This window comes from Populus euphratica, unplaced genomic scaffold (assembly GCF_000495115.2).
Source record: "Populus euphratica unplaced genomic scaffold, PopEup_1.0 scaffold281.1, whole genome shotgun sequence".
NCBI lineage: Eukaryota > Viridiplantae > Streptophyta > Magnoliopsida > Malpighiales > Salicaceae > Populus > Populus euphratica.
The window spans coordinates 171,111-189,042 of record NW_011500160.1 but is presented as its reverse complement, the minus strand read 5'-3'; the positions used below and the strand labels follow the sequence as shown (position 1 = coordinate 189,042).

Sequence of the window (17,932 nt, the reverse complement as noted above, 5' to 3'; positions counted from 1 at the left end):
AAAATAACAGTTTTGACCAAAAATAACCTGAAACTCATATTTTATCCCGGTCAACATGGTGGGACTCATATTGACCCGGTGGACTCGGTTTTGACCAAAAATGATGGTTTTGACCCGAAATGGCCCGAAACTCATTTTTTATCCTGATAGACATGGTTTGACCCGTATTGATCTAGTGGACTTGGTTTTGACCCGAAACGGTCCGAAACTCATTTTTTATCTCGGTCGACATGGTTTAACCCGTATTGACTTAGTGAACTCGGTTTTGATCGAAAGATGAGGTTGACTTGAGAAAATATATTTTAAAATTTTTTATTTATTTATTATTATTATTTTTGTTATGAATAATAAAATAAAAATAACATTCGAGAAAATCTTAGTGAATCCAAAATTGGGTTACAACAGTGCTAACTTAGATTGTCTCGATCAATTTTTTTTAACCTTTTTTTTTACCAAATTTCATTATTTGTATTTAATGGACTGAAAATTGAGTTACATTATTTTTCTCGTTTTACAAAAATATTTTTTTTCTTATATTATCATTATCACCTATTTTTTTTATTAATTTTGTATTACTTATCATTATTTTTTTTTATCATTTAATTAAAATAAAACTAATTTTTTTGAACTTATTCAATCAACTTATCGAGACTTAAATGTTTTTTTTCTTTTTTTTTTTTAAAACAAATTTGGGTTATATAAATATTATTTTTAATGAAAAAAATCCCATTGCGCAACGCAGGTACAGTACCAGTACCTCTCCTACATTTCCATGTGTGCGTGGAGAAATTCTATCATATTTGCATCAAGGTTGAAATTTAAGGTAATTTTGTAAATAAAATTTTAATTAGAGATAGATATACAAAAGGTTGGATATGTATATATGTATGTTTAAATATCAGTCTAAGATATGTATATATGTATGCTTATTTTAGTCTAAGATATGTATATATGTATGTTTATTTTACATAATATTAGTCTAACTATTTTACATGATTTTGACCTAAATCTTCGTTATTTTTTTAATTTTATGGTAAGGGATATTCTCAAACTAAAATAAGATATTACTAAGCTAGCTTTAAAGTTATGTAGTGATGTCTTGTATATAGTTATTAAAACCACCAGGAATTACCTGAAAAACTTAAAATTCAAAATCTATTTTAAATTATAATTTTAATTAAATTAAATAAGATATTGATATAAAAAAACCCAATTCACCTGGTTTAAATACATGTTCGACACAAAAAAAACAAAATATTATTATTTAAATAAAATTAATTAATTTGGATGGACTGTATAACCTGTAAATTGATACAATAATTTTCAAGTCAGTTTCTGGGTTGGTTCTGTCAATTATGGTCCTAAGGCTCGAGCGGGATAGTAGTTGGCCCTGGCCCGTTTTTCTCGAAATAAAATCGCAGAGAAAAACAACGTCAAAAGCCGCTCGGTGGACTTTACAGCATTCCGTCGTCATCCCTGTCCTTGCCTTCTTGCTAGAAATGGATCGATCTCAAATCCTCCTTCTAGGCTTACCAATCTTTCTGTTTTGCTCAGACATTCTAAATCTCTTCACGACATCACCACCTCCAAAACCAACTCCAAATGATCACCACAACATCCATAAATTCCAAACAAAACCTCAACAAGTTCCTCAACAACAGCCTCTTCAATTTCCCACACGGGTATCTTTAAACTTCACAAATTGCATGTTTCTTTATGCTTTTCACATAATCGAAGTGGGTTTTCTTTCTTTGTGATAATCTTTAATGTTTTGATGAGATGCAGAAATCAAGCACCATTGGTAGAGGATTAGGCAATATTGGGTTTGGCAACGTTATTAACATCAACTTCTGTGTTTCTTGTTCTTACAGGTTTAATCCATTCTCCACATTTTCTGTTTGCTGTGACTGTTATATTAAACTGAAATCGTTTAGGTTCCGTTTGATATGATTGATTTAAGTTTTTTTTTTTACTCATAGAAGAGTTATAAATATGTTGGTTAGAAATCTTGTTACAAAATTTAGTCAAAATTCTGATTTAATTTTACTTTTGACTTGTGGATTTTAACTTACATTATATATATTCTTTAGAAAAGTTGCTTTGAGTAATTTTTATCAAACTTGCTTTTAATTTAAAAAATACTTTTTTCATAAATTATTTATGAAAAACAACTTTGAAGTATTACTTAAGTCAAAATTCTCTTTTTATAAGTTATGTTAAATAGACTTTTAATTATCCTGAGTTTAACTTGCATTGGTGGTGATTGGTTATAAATTATTTTTCATAATTGTGCACCATCAAGAATCAAGATTATTTGCCATAATTATTTTTCCAGTTGTTGTGGACAGTTTTTTTTTTTATAATTAAAAGTTAGAGTAAAGGGAGGTATTTTTCTCATTCATGTGGGAACAAATTAATAATATTAATTAGATCTAATTTTTAGTTTTAGGATTTGTGGTTGTAAGGTTACCGTTTTTAATCCTAGTTTTCTTCTTCTTACATTTAATGTTCACAGATAAGTTGTGTTTCTTTTGGCAGGGGAACTGCTGTGACTATGAAAAATATGCTGGAATCAGAATTTCCTGGGATACAGGTTATTTTGGCAAACCATCCTGCTTCGCTTCCGAAGCGCCTACTCAGCAAAGTAGTTCCTGTTTTTCAGTTTGGAATAATTGGGATAATAATGGCAGGCGAACAGATTTTTCCAAGGTTAGGATTTGCAGCTCCACCCCCGTGGTATTATTCACTGCGTGCAAACAGATTTGGAAGTATTGCTAGCACTTGGCTTTTTGGAAACTTTATCCAATCATTCCTTCAGAGTTCTGGTGCTTTTGAAGTATTTTGCAATGGTGAATTGGTAAAGTCACTTTTTTTTTAATGCCACGTGTTCGTCTTTTTACTTGAGCCATATTTCCCTTTTCTTTTATGTTATGAATGATACTGCAATTTTAGACTTAGGAGGAAATAACCTTAAATACCTGCATATAGGTTGTTAGGATGTTTTGTAGGAACAAATGTGGTATGTATAAAAATGCTTTCTTTTGTGTTCTCCTCATTGTAGGTTTTCTCCAAGTTGATGGAGCATCGGTTTCCTGGTGAAATTGAGTTGAGGGATGTTGTTGGCAAAAGACTTGCTAACAGTATGATGCAACTTTCTACTTCTACTCATTCTTGAAGCTGACAATAACATGCGGCATTGGTTTCCAGGTCTTCTGAAGGTCTGTTTTGTTTTGTCTTTATGAACTTTTGGTATCCCATCCTCCTTTTAGACTCTAGATGGCCTTCAGTGCTCTGTGATGCTACATTTGTACAAGTTCAATATCTTGGTGTAAGCCTAGCTATGATACTTTTCGACAATTTTTGGTGCATTGCCTTCTGTGGTCACGAGTTTGATTTTCCATGGAAATAGTGTTTGGAGGAAAAGAAATAATAATAGAACATTAACTGTGAATCCAATAGACCATTGAAGAACCAGTCCTATTCATGGAATTTTGTGATTGGGAAGTTGGAGGAAAGCTGCTTTTATAATGTGCAACCCAAAATCATCTATAGAAATGCAAGCACAGTTGAAAATTACTCCCATACATATCAAAGTACAGGTTCATAATTGTATAATGAATTACATGCCAACAAGCATACTTTAGGTAATAATCTCCTGCTGGTGTCTTGGAGAAATCTCACCATGCACAAGGGGGTAAACAAACAGAAGGGAAAACCTGAAAAAAAGTGTCAGATAGCTAGCATATCAGGCCTCTTTTATCTGTTATCATATTTGCCACCATTTTCGTTTCTCTATCTTCCTGAGAAGTTCATTTGCCAATGATGCATAGTCTTCTGAATTACCTTCCAGCTCTTCAGTTTGATTGTTGATTTTCTGATAATTATTATACAAAAATAAAATAAAATAAAAAATCATATTGCAGATGGTAAGGATACTCTGCTCGTGTATAACAATTCAAATTTCAGAAAGCAATATAATTGTGATTGTCAAGGAATGTATGAAGGCTGAAGAAATCCAAAAACAGGTCATTTGCATAAGCAGGACATCTGGAGAAAGTTTTGATCAAATAAATTATGACTATGACATGAATCTAGGGAAATTAAATAACGAAAACAAAAGATGTTTAGGTCTATCCTTGAATCTTACACCAAGCTTTTCCTGCCTTTGCACCAGCTTGTTCTTTGCACTCATAGCCAGGGAAGAGGCATCCTGAAATTATTTACCAAACCGGAAAACACAATCAATTCAAATGTGTTGGCCTTACCAATGAAATAAGAGTTCATTGATTTTAATCAGGATGTGACATTACCTTGGATTTTCTGTACTTAGCTACGATTTCTCCAAGGTTCCTGCTTCTTGGCTTTGTTTCCTCGCCATGACCCAATAAATTTTCCCTTCCAGTTCTCTTCTCTGCAAAATTAGAGATGATTACTGTTCAATACAATCCATACAGCTGACACACGATAGCTCAGATTTACCTCTCCTTCTGCTTTGAACTTCATGGGATGATTTGGTCGCCATACGAGCAGGTTCAGTGTTTCCGTATCAGTTCCGATGAAGAAAACACAAGAACTGAGAGGGATCGATGAAGAGAATAGAGTTTTTGGGTATATTAATGTAATTAGCTCCACATGCCTATATTAAGCCCCACCATAATTAGCATGCTTTAAGCTCCACTGGCCTATATTAAGCTCCACAACTCAATGAAACCTCAAATTTAGTAAAATCTGACCTTCAGTCATAATTTGGGCCATTTTTAGCCCTGAATTTTTTAATTATCAGCCCCTAGAACCCTCAACACAGCCAAATCACAATTTCACAAAGCAATCTAGAGAAAACTAATGCTATTATTTGAACCTGCAGCCATAACCTAGCCTCGTAAAACAACATAAACGAGGCCACAATTGTAGAACCAGCAACAAATAGCAAAACCCTTGCATCTGGCTGGTACATTGCCGAGAAAAATCCAGTCCCGTTTAACAAACCTTCTGGTTTCTCTCAGTTAATGAATGGGCAGCATCGGTTTCAGTGAATCAATCTTTATTTCTAGGAAACAAAAAATTCTATAGAACAAATGAAAATAATAAGAAATGTCTCGAGCTTCCTTGTTTTACATATTGCACAAGAAATTTAACTGCAGTCGGATAAATTAATATACAGTAGAGATTCAAAAAATGCACTCCAAAAACTCACGACAAAAGAGTACAAACAATCTAAACCCATGCCAACAAGCTAGACTTCATTTTCTTCATATTTGCCACCATTTTCGCTTTTCCATTAACTTGACAAGCTCGTTTGCCATTGATGAAAAGTCTTCGGCTCCACTTTGGAGCTCTGCAGTGCGCCTATTGATTCTCTGGTGAGAGTGATAAAAAGGTATCTTTAGGGGCCATTAAGACAATCTATGCACAGTTAACAGATCTAGAAGGATAAGCTGACATTCACTGACTTGACCATGAGACATAACCATCGTATTCTACAGTGAAATTAACAAAGCAATGAAATTGTCTAGTGAATTTCTCAGTTAACTTTGCGAACAAAAGCCGCAAAAATAGGGTGACATGAGATGGGAAACTCCCAATTCATTGTTGCCACAAAGAATTGGCATCTTCTCTTTTCTCTCATCATTTCCACTCAATAAAACCTACAAGTTAGTTTAGCTTTAACAAGGTAGAAGCCATTTTATCCATTTCAAATACCAAAGCAATCTCACAGAAATCTTAAATCCATAATATCTTACTTCAAGTTTTTCCTGCCTTTCTACAAGCTTGTTTCTTGCATGTGCAGCAGCCGAAGAGGCATCCTGAACACAGTAACCACATCAGACAAGGAAATCCATTGGAACAGATGTTACGATGGAGGAGACAAGTTCATCACAGGAAATTACCCCTGCTTTTCTGTATTTAGCCATAATTTCTTCAGGGGTCCTAAGTTTGGGCTTCATATCATCAGTCGCACCTAATAATTGCTCCCTTTCTGACCACTTCTCTGGAGTGCAAAAACTGTAGTGTTAAATGACCAGCATCAGTTAAAACTTGCTTAACGTGTGTAAAAATCAAATTTACCTCTCTTCATATGCTTCACATCTTGTGATGAAGTAGTTGCTGTGGGTAGAGAAGGTTCATCTATCTCAATATCATCTGCACGAGGACAGTTTTTAGTACGGGAGAGAAAAGACTATGGTATAGATAGGCACGGGTAATAACATGTATTAAGGTCCACAAACCTATATTAAGCTCCACAACTTCCTCACTATCTACTGCAGTTCGACATGAATCTGAGAATGGCTGCTTTGAAAAAGCACCTTGAAGATGACTAAAATCAGATTTGGGACTCGGAGTAATATCCACACTGTGTTCTACCTTTCCCCCTTTAAAGCCTTTGACAATGCCACCGAGAATCCCAGGTCTAGTACCCTGTAAAAACATAAGATCAGATACAAAAACAAAATTATACTTATAATAATTTGAAACTGATGTTAGTAATTTGCACCTGCTTCTTCTTCTGATTCGAGGAGAAATTAAAGGCAGCATCGGCGGCAGCGGCAAGTACCTTATCATGAAGACATGGAAGAGACTCTGGAATCCTACAAAGAGCATTGCAGGTCTGTCAGAAGTTTGCTTTCCTACTAATAAGCACAACTGAAATTTACAATGAAGATTGTCCAGGCATTGGCTATACATGCATGGCACTAGTTAAACATGCCTTTTCATTATATACCTGAAACAATTTTCACCCGAAAATAGTGAGATGAAGGCCAATTCACACCCATGAGCCTATAAAATTATCAACATTAGATAGAATCACAATAGTTGTGAAGAGTGCAGAACAATTAGACTGTAATATATTTAAGTGACCCATGGCTCAAAAAGGTAGACATGACAAGCAGTAGTTTAAGAAAGTATGCGGTAGTATAAAAAGGTAGACGTGGCATGCATAAGTTTAACATGGAAAAAACAAGTACAAAGATGATTTTGTGATGATGTCAAAATTTTAGAAGCAAATAATACCAGTGTAATCTGCCCATTATCACAACTCATCATCTTCTCCATATTTGCCTTGAAATTCCACCTTAGTACTGACATTAAGGAGGTTTCTTTCACCAACTCTAAACCCGAAAATGATCTGTCCAAATATAGGCAATATCAACAATATAGCTACTAGTAATACTATTTAGATGTGCAGTACGAAAATGCAGGAAAGTAATCTGCATTATTATGAAGATAAGAATTTCACCTGATTTCTATCACTCCGCTCTGGAACAGCAAAACCACTCCACAAATGTTTCCCTCTTTCCTAAAAGTTGAAGCCCAACAGCAAGGTTTTGCATGTTTCACTTTACAAATGGTTTTGTTGTTTCCCTAAGGAAGATATATTAGTTGGACTGCAAACAGAGTAAATCATTGTTGAAAGTAAAAACAAAAAAAGGCAATGGAGCTACCTGAATAACATTCTTTGTAGAGTATAAGCACAATGAATCCTCACAACAAAGCAAAATAAATGAATCCAGCAATCTTTCTCTGGTTAGTGTGTTAACTGAAGAGTGATGCTCATTATTATGTGAACTAATCCCTGTTGAAGTTGTTGTATGTTCAGATTCATTCTTGGCTGTGAAATTTTGGTCAGACTCCTCCAGCTGCTTTCCATCCGTTAAGCCAGGTACAGAAGGACTGCCATCTGTTGAAAAAAATAAAAATAAAATTCCAGAACTTATTTGTCAAAGTCAAATACAAAGAAACAAAACTCTTATGTACTTCTACTTTAAGATTATACTTGCCTATAACATACATAGAAATTGCAACTGATTTCTTTTTTGGATGCCATGGATGGGAGCTGATCATGCTACCGGTTCCACCATCAATCATATAAAGAGTTGCATCCTTGGTAAGGAAAAACATGACTTGCTCTGTGGGGTTGATTGGCATATTAGAATCTGAATGCTTTGGGCTTTTCACAAGGCTACAAGTATTTATACATTCAACCCAATTCACTGAAATGACTGGCGAGCAAGCGCTGGATACAGATTCTGTAGAGAACAAAACTGCTAATGAACTCGTATCAAGTACAGCCACCTGAAATGAAAGCATGCAAGAGAAGAATTCATATGAACAAAGAAACTAAAAGCCCCAGTCAATAAACTTAGCATCAAAACAATCAAAACAACATAATACAAATGACAATACAGACAATACTCACACGACCACATTCAAGCCCCACAGCAAGCTTGGCTCCATAATTAGCAAACTGTAGTGCAAGAATAGGAGAATTGAGAAGAGAAAAAACAGCTCTAAGTGGAGGACCTTTCCCTTGAGGCAACGTGTGAACTATGAGACGAGTAATAAATCTATTAGTTTGAGCAAGTAGAGATTTAATGATGCTTTCTCAAAACAAATGCAATATCAATGATCCAGTGACAAGAAATGAACTGTTTGCAGTGAAAGGACCATGTAAATGAGGAACTTTTCTATCTAACTGAAAATGGAAAGCTTTTTCAGTAATAGTTTCCATATCAGATGGCTGAAATCAATTAAATGATTAAGTAAGCATGCCATTTTTCTATCTGCAGCAGTTTGCATATGATTAGTGACTAATAGTGGTTACAATCTAGCGAGCTGGAAAATCAAATGAGGTAACAAAAAGATTATGTTCTCAGAGTTGAAAGCCATCATGCCACGAAGTCAATTGCTCAAATTCTTAGCAATTTGAAAACTTTTTCCAATACGTACTATTTTGAAAAAAATTCTGACATTTTAAAACCAGTTTTAACAACAGGCCAATTGCAAAAATTTGAAATTTTAGCATAGTCAATATTCTATGTATGAATTTCTTTCTGCAATTGATATTGGATAATAAGCAGGAATTCTATTTTTGTCTGGATGAAAGTTCATAACTCATCTTGAAACAGAAAGTAAAACTGGATCTCAAATTTGGACTCTCTTGCCAAAGAAAGTTAATATTTGAAGGGAAAAAAAAAGTTTGTGTGCTTCTAGAGAAGGACCTCCTACAACTTACCTTCATGTTTAGTATCTATGAGAAAGTGGAAGGTAGTCTCATCTGAGCTGCCATTCAGGTTATAAATGCGAACCTATACATCAATGACATAGGTATGGTAAATACAGAAAAAAATGACAAGTACACATTAGTTAGGAGGGAAAAGAAAAACCACTAAAGAAACATCTCTGACCAGTCCACATTTGTTGCCAACAGCCAGACTTAGTGTTAGGGAACAGAAGTCTAAATTCGTCACTGGATCACTAAATCCAGCCACTTCTATGCTTTCAACCTGACAATCATATGAAACTAATAAGAATTAAAAAATATCCATTCAACCTAAGAGCAACAATTTCATGGATAATGATAAAAGCATCTCAAACCTCGCCTTCTACAATGCAAATAAGTGATAAGGCAGGATATGTGGCATCCCATAACCGTACAGATCCATCTAGATAACCTGCTATGTACACTCTCTCAACACCAGTATGTTCTGTGAATGACAGATGACTGGGCACACCCCCAGTCAAGGGCCAATTTGCAGAACCACCCTGGAATGGTGTGGATCCGTGTTTTGTAGCTGAGGCTATCTGAGAGATAATTTAGCATATGAAATGCTTTAACGACACAGATTAACAGAAAAACTAGACATTTCAAAACAGAATAATTTAGGAGTCTAAGATACCTGGGAAAACATCTTTGATGAGTTTCCCCCTGAGGGCAACGTAATGAACTTTGCCACAGTTATGGGTGGATCTACTGTAGGTACTACCATGGGAAATCCCATAGTCAAGACACTTGCTTTATGCTTTTGCCGAGATGGTAAGGCAGACAAGCTAGCATCATCAAAAAGATGAAGTTTTCCAGGGTTTGCCAATACAGAAACAGCAGCTTTGGGATTACCCTCTGTTGGTCCAGAACTTGGTAACAAAATCATGTCCGCAAAAGAGCCGGCAAGTGTGATATCCATGCGACCAACACATCTCACTGTTTCCATCCTAGATGACCACTCTAAAGTTAACACCTGTGCCACTCAGATCACTTATGAGACCAAACAATTGAAGGTTGAAAAACTCCAAACATCAGTTCAGTAAATGATTCAGTGATTGCAACATGAAAAGTGCCACATGATTACTACGTTTTAGTCCTTGATGTCATTTTTACAATGTACATTCAAAAACTGGACCCAGGCCCCTAAAAAGCTTACAATTTAAATAGCACCTGTATCATTTAAAAAAAAATGTATTTGAATGCTTGCCTTTTCCTTTCTCTGTTAACAAAGATTGCAATGCTCTTTGAGAATTAAACTAATTCCTCATTTTGACTCTTCCACTCCATCCATGCCCTGGCAGACAGATGCTAGAGGAAGAGTCAAAGGGAGGTTCTGTTGAGTCATAAACCAACTCTTGGGGGTTATTCATATAGTTACGAGCTATTCCAATCCCACAAGACAGTTCACTCTATCAGTGACATCTATTTGAAAGTTTGAGTTTGTAACTCACATAACCTTATAGAAAACAAATAGAAACAAATTATGAAGCTCAATTCTCAATCAAGTCAATGTTAAAGGATGAAAAACAGCATTTAAATTCAAAGTCAAATCCATTCTACAATGTTAAAGGACTGATGCCTGATAATTATTGATTTTTTTTTTTTTTTGAGAAAATTAGTGTTTTAAGTGTAGGTGGACTGATGCCTGATAATTATAGATTTTTTTTTTTTTTGAGAAAATTAGTGTTTGTTAGGAGTGAAATTGAAAGCAAAGGGGATGAAATTAAAGCTCTTAAGGTGCTGCATGAACATTTCAATTTAACAAGAAAAAGACATCCTATCAGCAAAAAGAAACCTAAATAAAGACGAATATCAATAGGAATGACTAGAATTTCACTACACATGCATCGGTAATGAATTAACAATTAAAAATGAAAGGTACAAAATACTATGAAAGTCATATTCCTTTTGAATTCTTTTTTTTTTTTTAGTTGCTAACAGCTAATCTAATGTACCAAGCCCAGACAATGGATTTGGAATGTAGATCTGACCCTATCCTTGAAAATCATGTGGGCTTTTCCAATAGCAAGACTTACACATTTCATATTATGTTTTTTATTCTTTTAAAGAATCTAGAATGCTTTCTCATGAGAGATAAAAAGAGAGAACAGTATACAAATGTATGCCAACAAAAATAAAGAAATAGTAAATTGCTAAGAAGAAAAATAACTCACTGTTAGAACTTCTTCAGATCCTATTTCATCACCACCATAGATAAACAATCGGCCATCACCATCATTACTAGGTCTATCACTTGTGGACCAGTGTAAAACAATAATAGGGAGCCTCTTTTCAGCTGATGATAATTGTAACTTAACAATATTGCTGTTTGTCGATTCATTTTTTTGACCTCTAGTGGAAGAAGCAGTTGATGTTTTCCAAAACAAGATATCCCCGTCTAAATATCCTACTGCAAGGATGGACCCATTTGAAGATGCCCAACTTAGAGCTGTGATCTCTTTCTCCTCTAAATGATGATGAGATGTATCTTTGGGAATATTAGGGTCTACTTCATTTTGAGAATCATCCTTCAGTTGGAGATCCTTGCCACCTCCAACAAAAAGGATCCGACCTTCAGAAACATCCCAGAGAACTATCAATCCATTTTGATATGCAATTAGAACCCTGCAAAAGAATTATGATTTTTAAATTTCGAGTAGAGATTAAAACATAAAATCTCAATGATAAAAAACCAATTCCAAGCTCATGAGTCACAACTTATATGCTTTAAAGAAAACAGAATGGTGCTAGAAGGGAGATGGAAAATAACACCAAAGCCAGACTTTCCATCAAACTTCCAAAATAAATAATATTTTTAAGTAGATGATTAAGCTCTTATGTCTTGCCTATTTCCCGAAGAATGAGGCTGAGGAAGAACTCCAACAATAGGTTGGTGATCGGGAGATGGAAATCCAGCTGCTTCTGTGAAACACAAGACCCAAACAGTAAGAATGAAGTAAAAACTGGAGCACACTGGAGCCACAAGAACCCTCAAAAACTTATTAGTACAATGTACAGAAGAACAAGAGAAATAAGAGCCTCAACAATTCAACAAAAGAAGAAATTACCCTTTAAAGAGCTTGCAGTTATATGATAAGGCAACCACAAAAGTTTAGCATCTTCAGAATCATACTTCAGCACGGACATTGAACCATGTTCATCTCCAATATACCTATGCAGCATTGTTCCAGCAATCATTTTCACTCTCATTCAATTAGCAGAAAATTAAAACTGTATGTAACACTTTATAATTTACATCAATTCTGTACATGAAACAAGAGCGACTGATTACAGAAAACGCAGTTATATTCAATTCCCATTGTAAAGAACATGCTAAGCATCTGCTCTCAAGATTCCAGACCTGCAAAAATGAGTTAAACAGGTAACCATACTCAATGAATTTAATCAAAATCATACACAACTTATGGAACATTGATTTTTAAATTAGCAATCAATTAAAAAGCATGCATGCAGCGAGCAACAAGAAGAAACTCAACAAAATGACCAAACACAAAAATCTAGCTGACTTTTCATGTAGGTTTATAGCAGAATCCAAAAACCATGCACGTCGCTGCTGTAGAACCATACCTGAATATCGTTGTCAATAGAAATGCTGATCAAGAATCCTTGATTCTGTAAGAACTGCCAAATGAAACCAAACATCAAGTTCTGATCAACAAATAATTGATGATCGAATGCATCAATTAACAATAAAAAAAATATTCCAAATGATACCGAGCGTCAAAATTCCAATTGAAAATACAAAAATACTCCACATATGTTGTAAGAATAATAACCTCTATGTTCTTGTAAGGCAGTTGCTTCGGTGACGTAAAAAGTGCTTCAATACCATCACCACCAATCACTTTAATTCTCCCATCCCTGCAATCAAACCAATTAAAATGCAGTAAATAATCAGGATTCACTCCTCAACGCTACAAATTATATTTTAACCTGAAAACAAAATTACAGTGTGGCAATAGCCAAAAGGCGCTGAATGGGATCAAAAGCAAGAAGGGAAGCCGTGGAAGGAATCCCGTAGTGTATAACAACTTGCAAATCAATGTCCGCTGCCGTCAAGCTGCTGCGTTCCTCGTTATTCTAGATCAATAAATTAAGAGGTCGGTTACTTCCAGTTAATGATGACTTCAAGGTGATTAACATTTTAATTAGCATTACAGAATTTGATTTTCCCACGCATGCTTGAAATTATTAAACAAATAACTGAAGATCACTCAAAATTGAAAAGAACGCAAAAAAGAATTATTTAAATTGAAATGAAACCCTAGAGAATAATCAATAATCAAAAAAATTGAAAGAAAAAGAGAGAAAGGTGAGCGTTGATGACCAACCTGGTGGTGGTGGAGGAGGACGGCTTTTTGAATGAGTCGCTTGGCAGAAAGCATGGCGAATCGGAGAGGTTGGAAAATGTGAGATTATTTGTTGATTAATAAAGACGAGAGTTTTACTTTGTTGGAGTGATTATATCGATGCTTCTGCTGCTGCTAGCACATTGCTGGACCTGACTTTACTGGTCAATGAAAGAAAGTAAAACAATACTTTTAAGACGTTGATCAATTCTTCACAGTTTGTTGCTCTGTGGTTTCAATTTTCAATTTAAAATCTCCCTCAAACATTCTGCTTTTTAGAAATATATAATTATTTATTTAAAAAAAGCGAGGCCCTTAGCTCAACGGGGATGTAGCTCAGATGGTAGAGCGCTCGCTTAGCATGCGAGAGGTACGGGGATCGATACCCCGCATCTCCATTGTATTTTAATTTTCGAGAATTAGAGATTTTGTGCCTATGAAAATTTAATTCTTTATGGTCAATAATTATCTTGTTTTTATAAATTTTTTAATATAATATTTTTAAATTGATTTATAATAAAAATTTTGATTGGATTCTGAGTTTTAAAAGTTGAAAATTTTAAAAATTTCATTAAATTTAGAGTATTCACACTAATTTACTTGGTTTTTTATTTTTCTTTGTAAGTTTTTTTTTCTATCTTATTTTTTAATATTTATTAAATTAGAGACTAAGTTTTGCTTTTTTAGCTTTTTTTTTATGTGTAATTTCTTTTGATATTGAAAAATAACCTGGTTATCTTAGTTTTTTTTTATTGAATTTTTCACTAATTTTTTAAATTGGTATTTCCCCGATTCTAATACTAAACATTGAAATAATTTTTATAGCAATTTATAAGATTATAATTATTTTTTTATTTAATCTTTTTTTATTTTTTATTGCTATTTATTTTATTTGAGATAAATTTCTTAAATAATTTTTATTTATTTGCTTTCTCTAAGATTTTTTACTTTTGTGCCTATGAAAAATTAATTCTCATTTTTTATGGCCAATTATGTTGTTTTTATAGATTTTTTAATATGATATTTTTAAATTGACTTATAATAAAATTTTTGATTGCATTCTGATTCAGAGTTTTAAAAGTTGGGAGTCAATTATGTTGTTTTTATAAATTTTTTAATATGATATTTTTAAATTGATTTATAATAAAATTTTTGATTGGATTCTGATTCAGAGTTTTAAAAGTTGGGAGTTTTAAAAATTTCATCAAGTTTAGGATATTCACATGAATTTACTTAATTTTTTATTTTTATTTTTGATTGTAGGTTTTTTTTTTCTGTGCCATTTTTTAATATTTATTAAATTAGAGACTAAGTTTTGCTTTTTTAGCTTTTTATGTGGAATTTTTTTTATATTAAAAAATAACCCGCTTATCTTAGTTCTTTTTATATATCTTTTTTTATTGAGTTTTTGACTAATTTTTTAAATTGAAATTTCCCTTATTCTATTACTAAACATTTGAAATAGTTTTTGTAGCAATTTATAAGATTATAATTATTTTCTTATTTAATCTCCTTTTATTTTTTTTATCTTTCAAGTTTTGTTATTATTCTTTTTATTGTTATTTATTTTATTTGAGATAAATTTCTTAAGTGATTTTTATTTATTTGCTTTCTCTAAGATTTTTTACTGATTTTAAAAATGATTTAGGTTTTCTCTGGTTTTTTAAAATAAATATTAAATTGGTTGAGAATTGAGTTTTTTAATTTTATTCAGGTCTATGATTTAATGAGTTATGAGTTTGAGGTCTTTGACTAAGTTAAAAAGTTCACATGAGTTTTCTTGATTTTTCTTCTATTTTTTAAGCTAATATTATTTAATTTTTTTTATTTTATTATTCAATATCGAATTGTTCAATAAATAAACTTTATCATTTTATTCAAATTTCTTTTGAATGCAATGGCTCTAATATCATAATTAGATAAAAAAAATTTAAATTTTGATCTTCGTGAGCTTAGATTGAGTTTTTTCTTCTTTTTTTTAGTTTTATTTTTTTCTTTATTTTTTATGAGATTATCTGAATTTTATGTAAATGGCCGTGAAGTTTGCATATTAACTTGACTTAACGAGGGGTTTTTTTTATTAATTTTTTTCCTTTCAATATTAAAATTGTTTGATAATCCAGATAGGCTTAAGTTGTGTTTTTTTTTTTGTTATTTTTTTTATTATTATATTTTTTAAAAATATTTATTATTTAAATTACCAATTAAATGAATAACTTAAATATTAAAGGTTTTTCTTAATATTTTTTATGTAAAAAATATTTAGCCAGCGCATGCCACAAAATAGTAATTTTCATTTCTTTATCCAGGTATCTCTCCTCCACTCTCGCATATTAATCTACTCATTCTATCATTTTGCTCTTCGACAGGTCATTGGCAGAGTCCTTGACAACGCAAAATAGAAGTGCTGGCTTAAAGGTCCCGGAACCATTTGAAAGTGCGCTCAAAACGAGTCAACCATAGGGGAGAGAAAACGAGGAAAATACTTTGTCGAGAAACAAGTTATTTTTTATAGCTGCATTGCCGGTAGTGGGAGAGGACTCTGGCAATTTCAGTCATTGAGATCTTCCTCGCCGGATGATTCATGGTTCTTCTCTATTACAGGGTGTAGTAGCTCATCGATGTAGTGTTCTTGACATACAAGCCAACCTTCAAAGGATTCCTTGAACGATTCCACATTGGTCCTAGCCATTTCTGTTATATATATAACAAGTGTAAAGAAGAGAGGAAAGAAAAGAGTAGGGCTGTAAAATGAGAGAGGAATGGTTGCTCTATTTCCTTGCTCTGACAGATAGTATATTCCGGGAATTCCTTAGAGGAAGAGACTACGGTCAGACGCGTGTGGGATCTGGGCTTAGAACTTGAAACTCAGCAAAACAAAAGAGTGTTTTAGGAGTTTGCGAGAGACAGGATAACTGCATGAACGTTTGTTAGCTCACTGGTATAAAAAGAATACCGACTCAAAACTTAGAGAGATGTTCAATAGGGCTTGGTGCATTTTGCCTTCTTTTCAAGAGAGATGATTCTTTGTTTTTTATTAACAACGTTGCAAAAGACTATGAATCCTGTTGGTGGGAGAAATCATTGGTAATGGTTTTCAAACATTCACAGGGATAAAATATACTTTTTATTTTAAGAACAAAAACTTCCAAATAATTAAACAAAAGCTTCAATGCACATCCTCTCTATAAAAACTTACAAATAATTAAATAAAAGCTTCAATGCACATCCTTTCTCTTTTTTTCTAGTGTTTCTCTCAAATCTCTCAACACATAACAACATAAATTCAGCTAGCTATTTATACACAAATTCAAAACAAGAAAATTCAACCTTTAAGTGTGAAGGCGGCTGTGGCCGACAGTGTGAAAGCGGCTGGACGATTGGGCGGTGACAGCTGGTGGTTGCCTTCCTTGACTTTTTAGATTGAGTGTACCTCAACAAATCCCCCCTTTAAACCCAATCGAGGGATGTCATGCCAAACATGAATTTCAATATGATAAATACTTCTCTCGTCAATGACTTTGTAAAGATATCTGCAACTTGATCATCTGTCTTGCAAGATATCAGCTTGACTTCTTTGTTCTTTACATGCTCTAGGATAAAGTGATGACATATATCAATATGTTTACTTTTTTCATGATACATCGGGTTCTTTGCCAATACAATCGCTTATCGATATAAATCTCTATAGGATTTTCTTGAGCAAATCCCAAAAACTACAGCAAATTCCTTAACCATATTAAATGCATACAGCTGAGTTGGCAGCAACATACTCAGCTTCATAGCTTGATAATATTACTATCGATTTCTTTTTGGATGATCATGTAAAATATGTATCTCTCATGAAAAAGACAAACCCTATTGTGCTTTTCCTTTCATCCAGATCTCTACTCCAATCACTATCCGAGTAGCCAGTAAGATTGAAATTTGTACTTGAGGTATAAAACATACCTTCATTTATTATGCCTTTGATGTAGCGAAGAATTCTCTTGGCTGCATTCAAATGAGACTGGTCTGGCTTCTCCATATATCTGCTGATCAGTCCGACTTCGTAGAGTATATCCGGTCAAGTACCTTAAGCTTCCTACTAAGCTTTTAAAGTAGGTTGGATCAACATTTCCAACTTTACTCTTCTTCAATTCCACTCCATTCTTAATTGGAGTTGATACCGGATTGCAGCTCTCCATTTTGAACCTTTCAAGAATATTTTTGGCATAACTACTTTGGGATACAAAAATCCCTTCTTCTTTCTGCACCACTTCTAAGCCAAGAGAATGTGCCATCAGACCAATGCTTGTCATCTCAAACTCATGTGCCATGCTCTTCTTGAAGTCTTCAAACATGGTAGGATTGTTGCTGGTGAAGATCAAGTCATCAACATATAAACACGCAAATAATATGCTGCCATCTGCTTCTTTCTTCACATAAATTGCATGTTCATATGGACATTTTTCAAATCCATTATCTTGAAAATACCTGTCAATTCTGGTATTCCAAGCACGCGGAGCTTGCTTCAAAC

At 33.6% G+C, this 17,932-nt stretch overlaps 3 protein-coding genes and 1 non-coding gene across 6 annotated transcripts; 2 read left to right on the top strand and 2 right to left on the bottom strand.

Moving 5' to 3' along the window:
- Window positions 1-1,415: 1,415 nt before the first annotated feature.
- On the top strand, window positions 1,416-3,398 carry LOC105111168 (selT-like protein). The gene is made up of 4 exons (XM_011006452.1): window positions 1,416-1,682; window positions 1,786-1,871; window positions 2,539-2,857; window positions 3,062-3,398. The coding sequence occupies exons 1-4, from the start codon at window positions 1,500-1,502 to the stop codon at window positions 3,173-3,175; spliced, it is 702 nt and encodes a 233-aa protein (XP_011004754.1). The 5' UTR covers window positions 1,416-1,499; the 3' UTR covers window positions 3,176-3,398.
- On the bottom strand, window positions 3,240-4,923 carry LOC105111169 (uncharacterized). The gene is made up of 4 exons (XM_011006453.1): window positions 4,480-4,923; window positions 4,311-4,411; window positions 4,148-4,210; window positions 3,240-3,874 (listed from the first exon to the last, which is right to left on the bottom strand). Exons 1-4 carry the CDS (start codon window positions 4,520-4,522, stop codon window positions 3,767-3,769), a joined length of 315 nt encoding a protein of 104 aa, XP_011004755.1. The 5' UTR covers window positions 4,523-4,923; the 3' UTR covers window positions 3,240-3,766.
- A 101-nt stretch (window positions 4,924-5,024) lies between these two features.
- On the bottom strand, window positions 5,025-13,639 carry LOC105111170 (uncharacterized). 3 transcript variants are annotated; one of them, XM_011006454.1, is made up of 24 exons: window positions 13,396-13,639; window positions 13,014-13,144; window positions 12,841-12,925; window positions 12,632-12,685; window positions 12,313-12,404; window positions 12,112-12,215; window positions 11,890-11,965; window positions 11,218-11,668; window positions 9,678-10,016; window positions 9,376-9,582; window positions 9,186-9,284; window positions 9,014-9,086; window positions 8,198-8,325; window positions 7,779-8,073; window positions 7,443-7,678; window positions 7,238-7,362; window positions 7,012-7,126; window positions 6,722-6,777; window positions 6,494-6,587; window positions 6,228-6,417; window positions 6,067-6,141; window positions 5,889-5,989; window positions 5,742-5,804; window positions 5,025-5,357 (listed from the first exon to the last, which is right to left on the bottom strand). In XM_011006454.1, the coding sequence occupies exons 1-24, from the start codon at window positions 13,447-13,449 to the stop codon at window positions 5,250-5,252; spliced, it is 3,351 nt and encodes a 1,116-aa protein (XP_011004756.1). In that variant the 5' UTR covers window positions 13,450-13,639; the 3' UTR covers window positions 5,025-5,249. The 3 variants fall into 3 exon arrangements, with proteins under 3 accessions (XP_011004756.1, XP_011004759.1, XP_011004757.1); XM_011006457.1 differs by lacking the exons at window positions 12,632-12,685; window positions 12,841-12,925; window positions 13,014-13,144; window positions 13,396-13,639 and having other exon boundaries at window positions 12,336-12,404; XM_011006455.1 differs by lacking the exons at window positions 12,632-12,685; window positions 12,841-12,925; window positions 13,014-13,144; window positions 13,396-13,639 and having other exon boundaries at window positions 12,300-12,386.
- Window positions 13,640-13,738: 99 nt separating this feature from the next.
- TRNAA-AGC (transfer RNA alanine (anticodon AGC)) lies at window positions 13,739-13,811 on the top strand. Its single transcript has one exon. It is a non-coding gene; the product is annotated as a tRNA-Ala (tRNA).
- The last annotated feature ends 4,121 nt before the right edge of the window (window positions 13,812-17,932 follow it).

Coding starts and splice junctions, on each gene's coding strand:
- LOC105111170 (XM_011006454.1), bottom strand. CDS start 13,449: ATGCTTTCTGCCAAGCGACTCATTCAAAAAGCCGTCCTCCTCCACCAC. Junction 9,087..9,185: donor TTGGCAACAAATGTGGACTG/GTCAGAGATGTT, acceptor ATTGATGTATAG/GTTCGCATTTATAACCTGAA. Junction 5,990..6,066: donor TGTGAAGCATATGAAGAGAG/GTAAATTTGATT, acceptor TTTGCACTCCAG/AGAAGTGGTCAGAAAGGGAG.
- LOC105111168 (XM_011006452.1), top strand. CDS start 1,500: ATGGATCGATCTCAAATCCTCCTTCTAGGCTTACCAATCTTTCTGTTT. Junction 1,683..1,785: donor CTCTTCAATTTCCCACACGG/GTATCTTTAAAC, acceptor GATGAGATGCAG/AAATCAAGCACCATTGGTAG. Junction 2,858..3,061: donor TATTTTGCAATGGTGAATTG/GTAAAGTCACTT, acceptor TCCTCATTGTAG/GTTTTCTCCAAGTTGATGGA.
- LOC105111169 (XM_011006453.1), bottom strand. CDS start 4,522: ATGGCGACCAAATCATCCCATGAAGTTCAAAGCAGAAGGAGAG. Junction 4,412..4,479: donor AGTTCAAAGCAGAAGGAGAG/GTAAATCTGAGC, acceptor CTAATTTTGCAG/AGAAGAGAACTGGAAGGGAA. Junction 4,211..4,310: donor CTAAGTACAGAAAATCCAAG/GTAATGTCACAT, acceptor AAATAATTTCAG/GATGCCTCTTCCCTGGCTAT.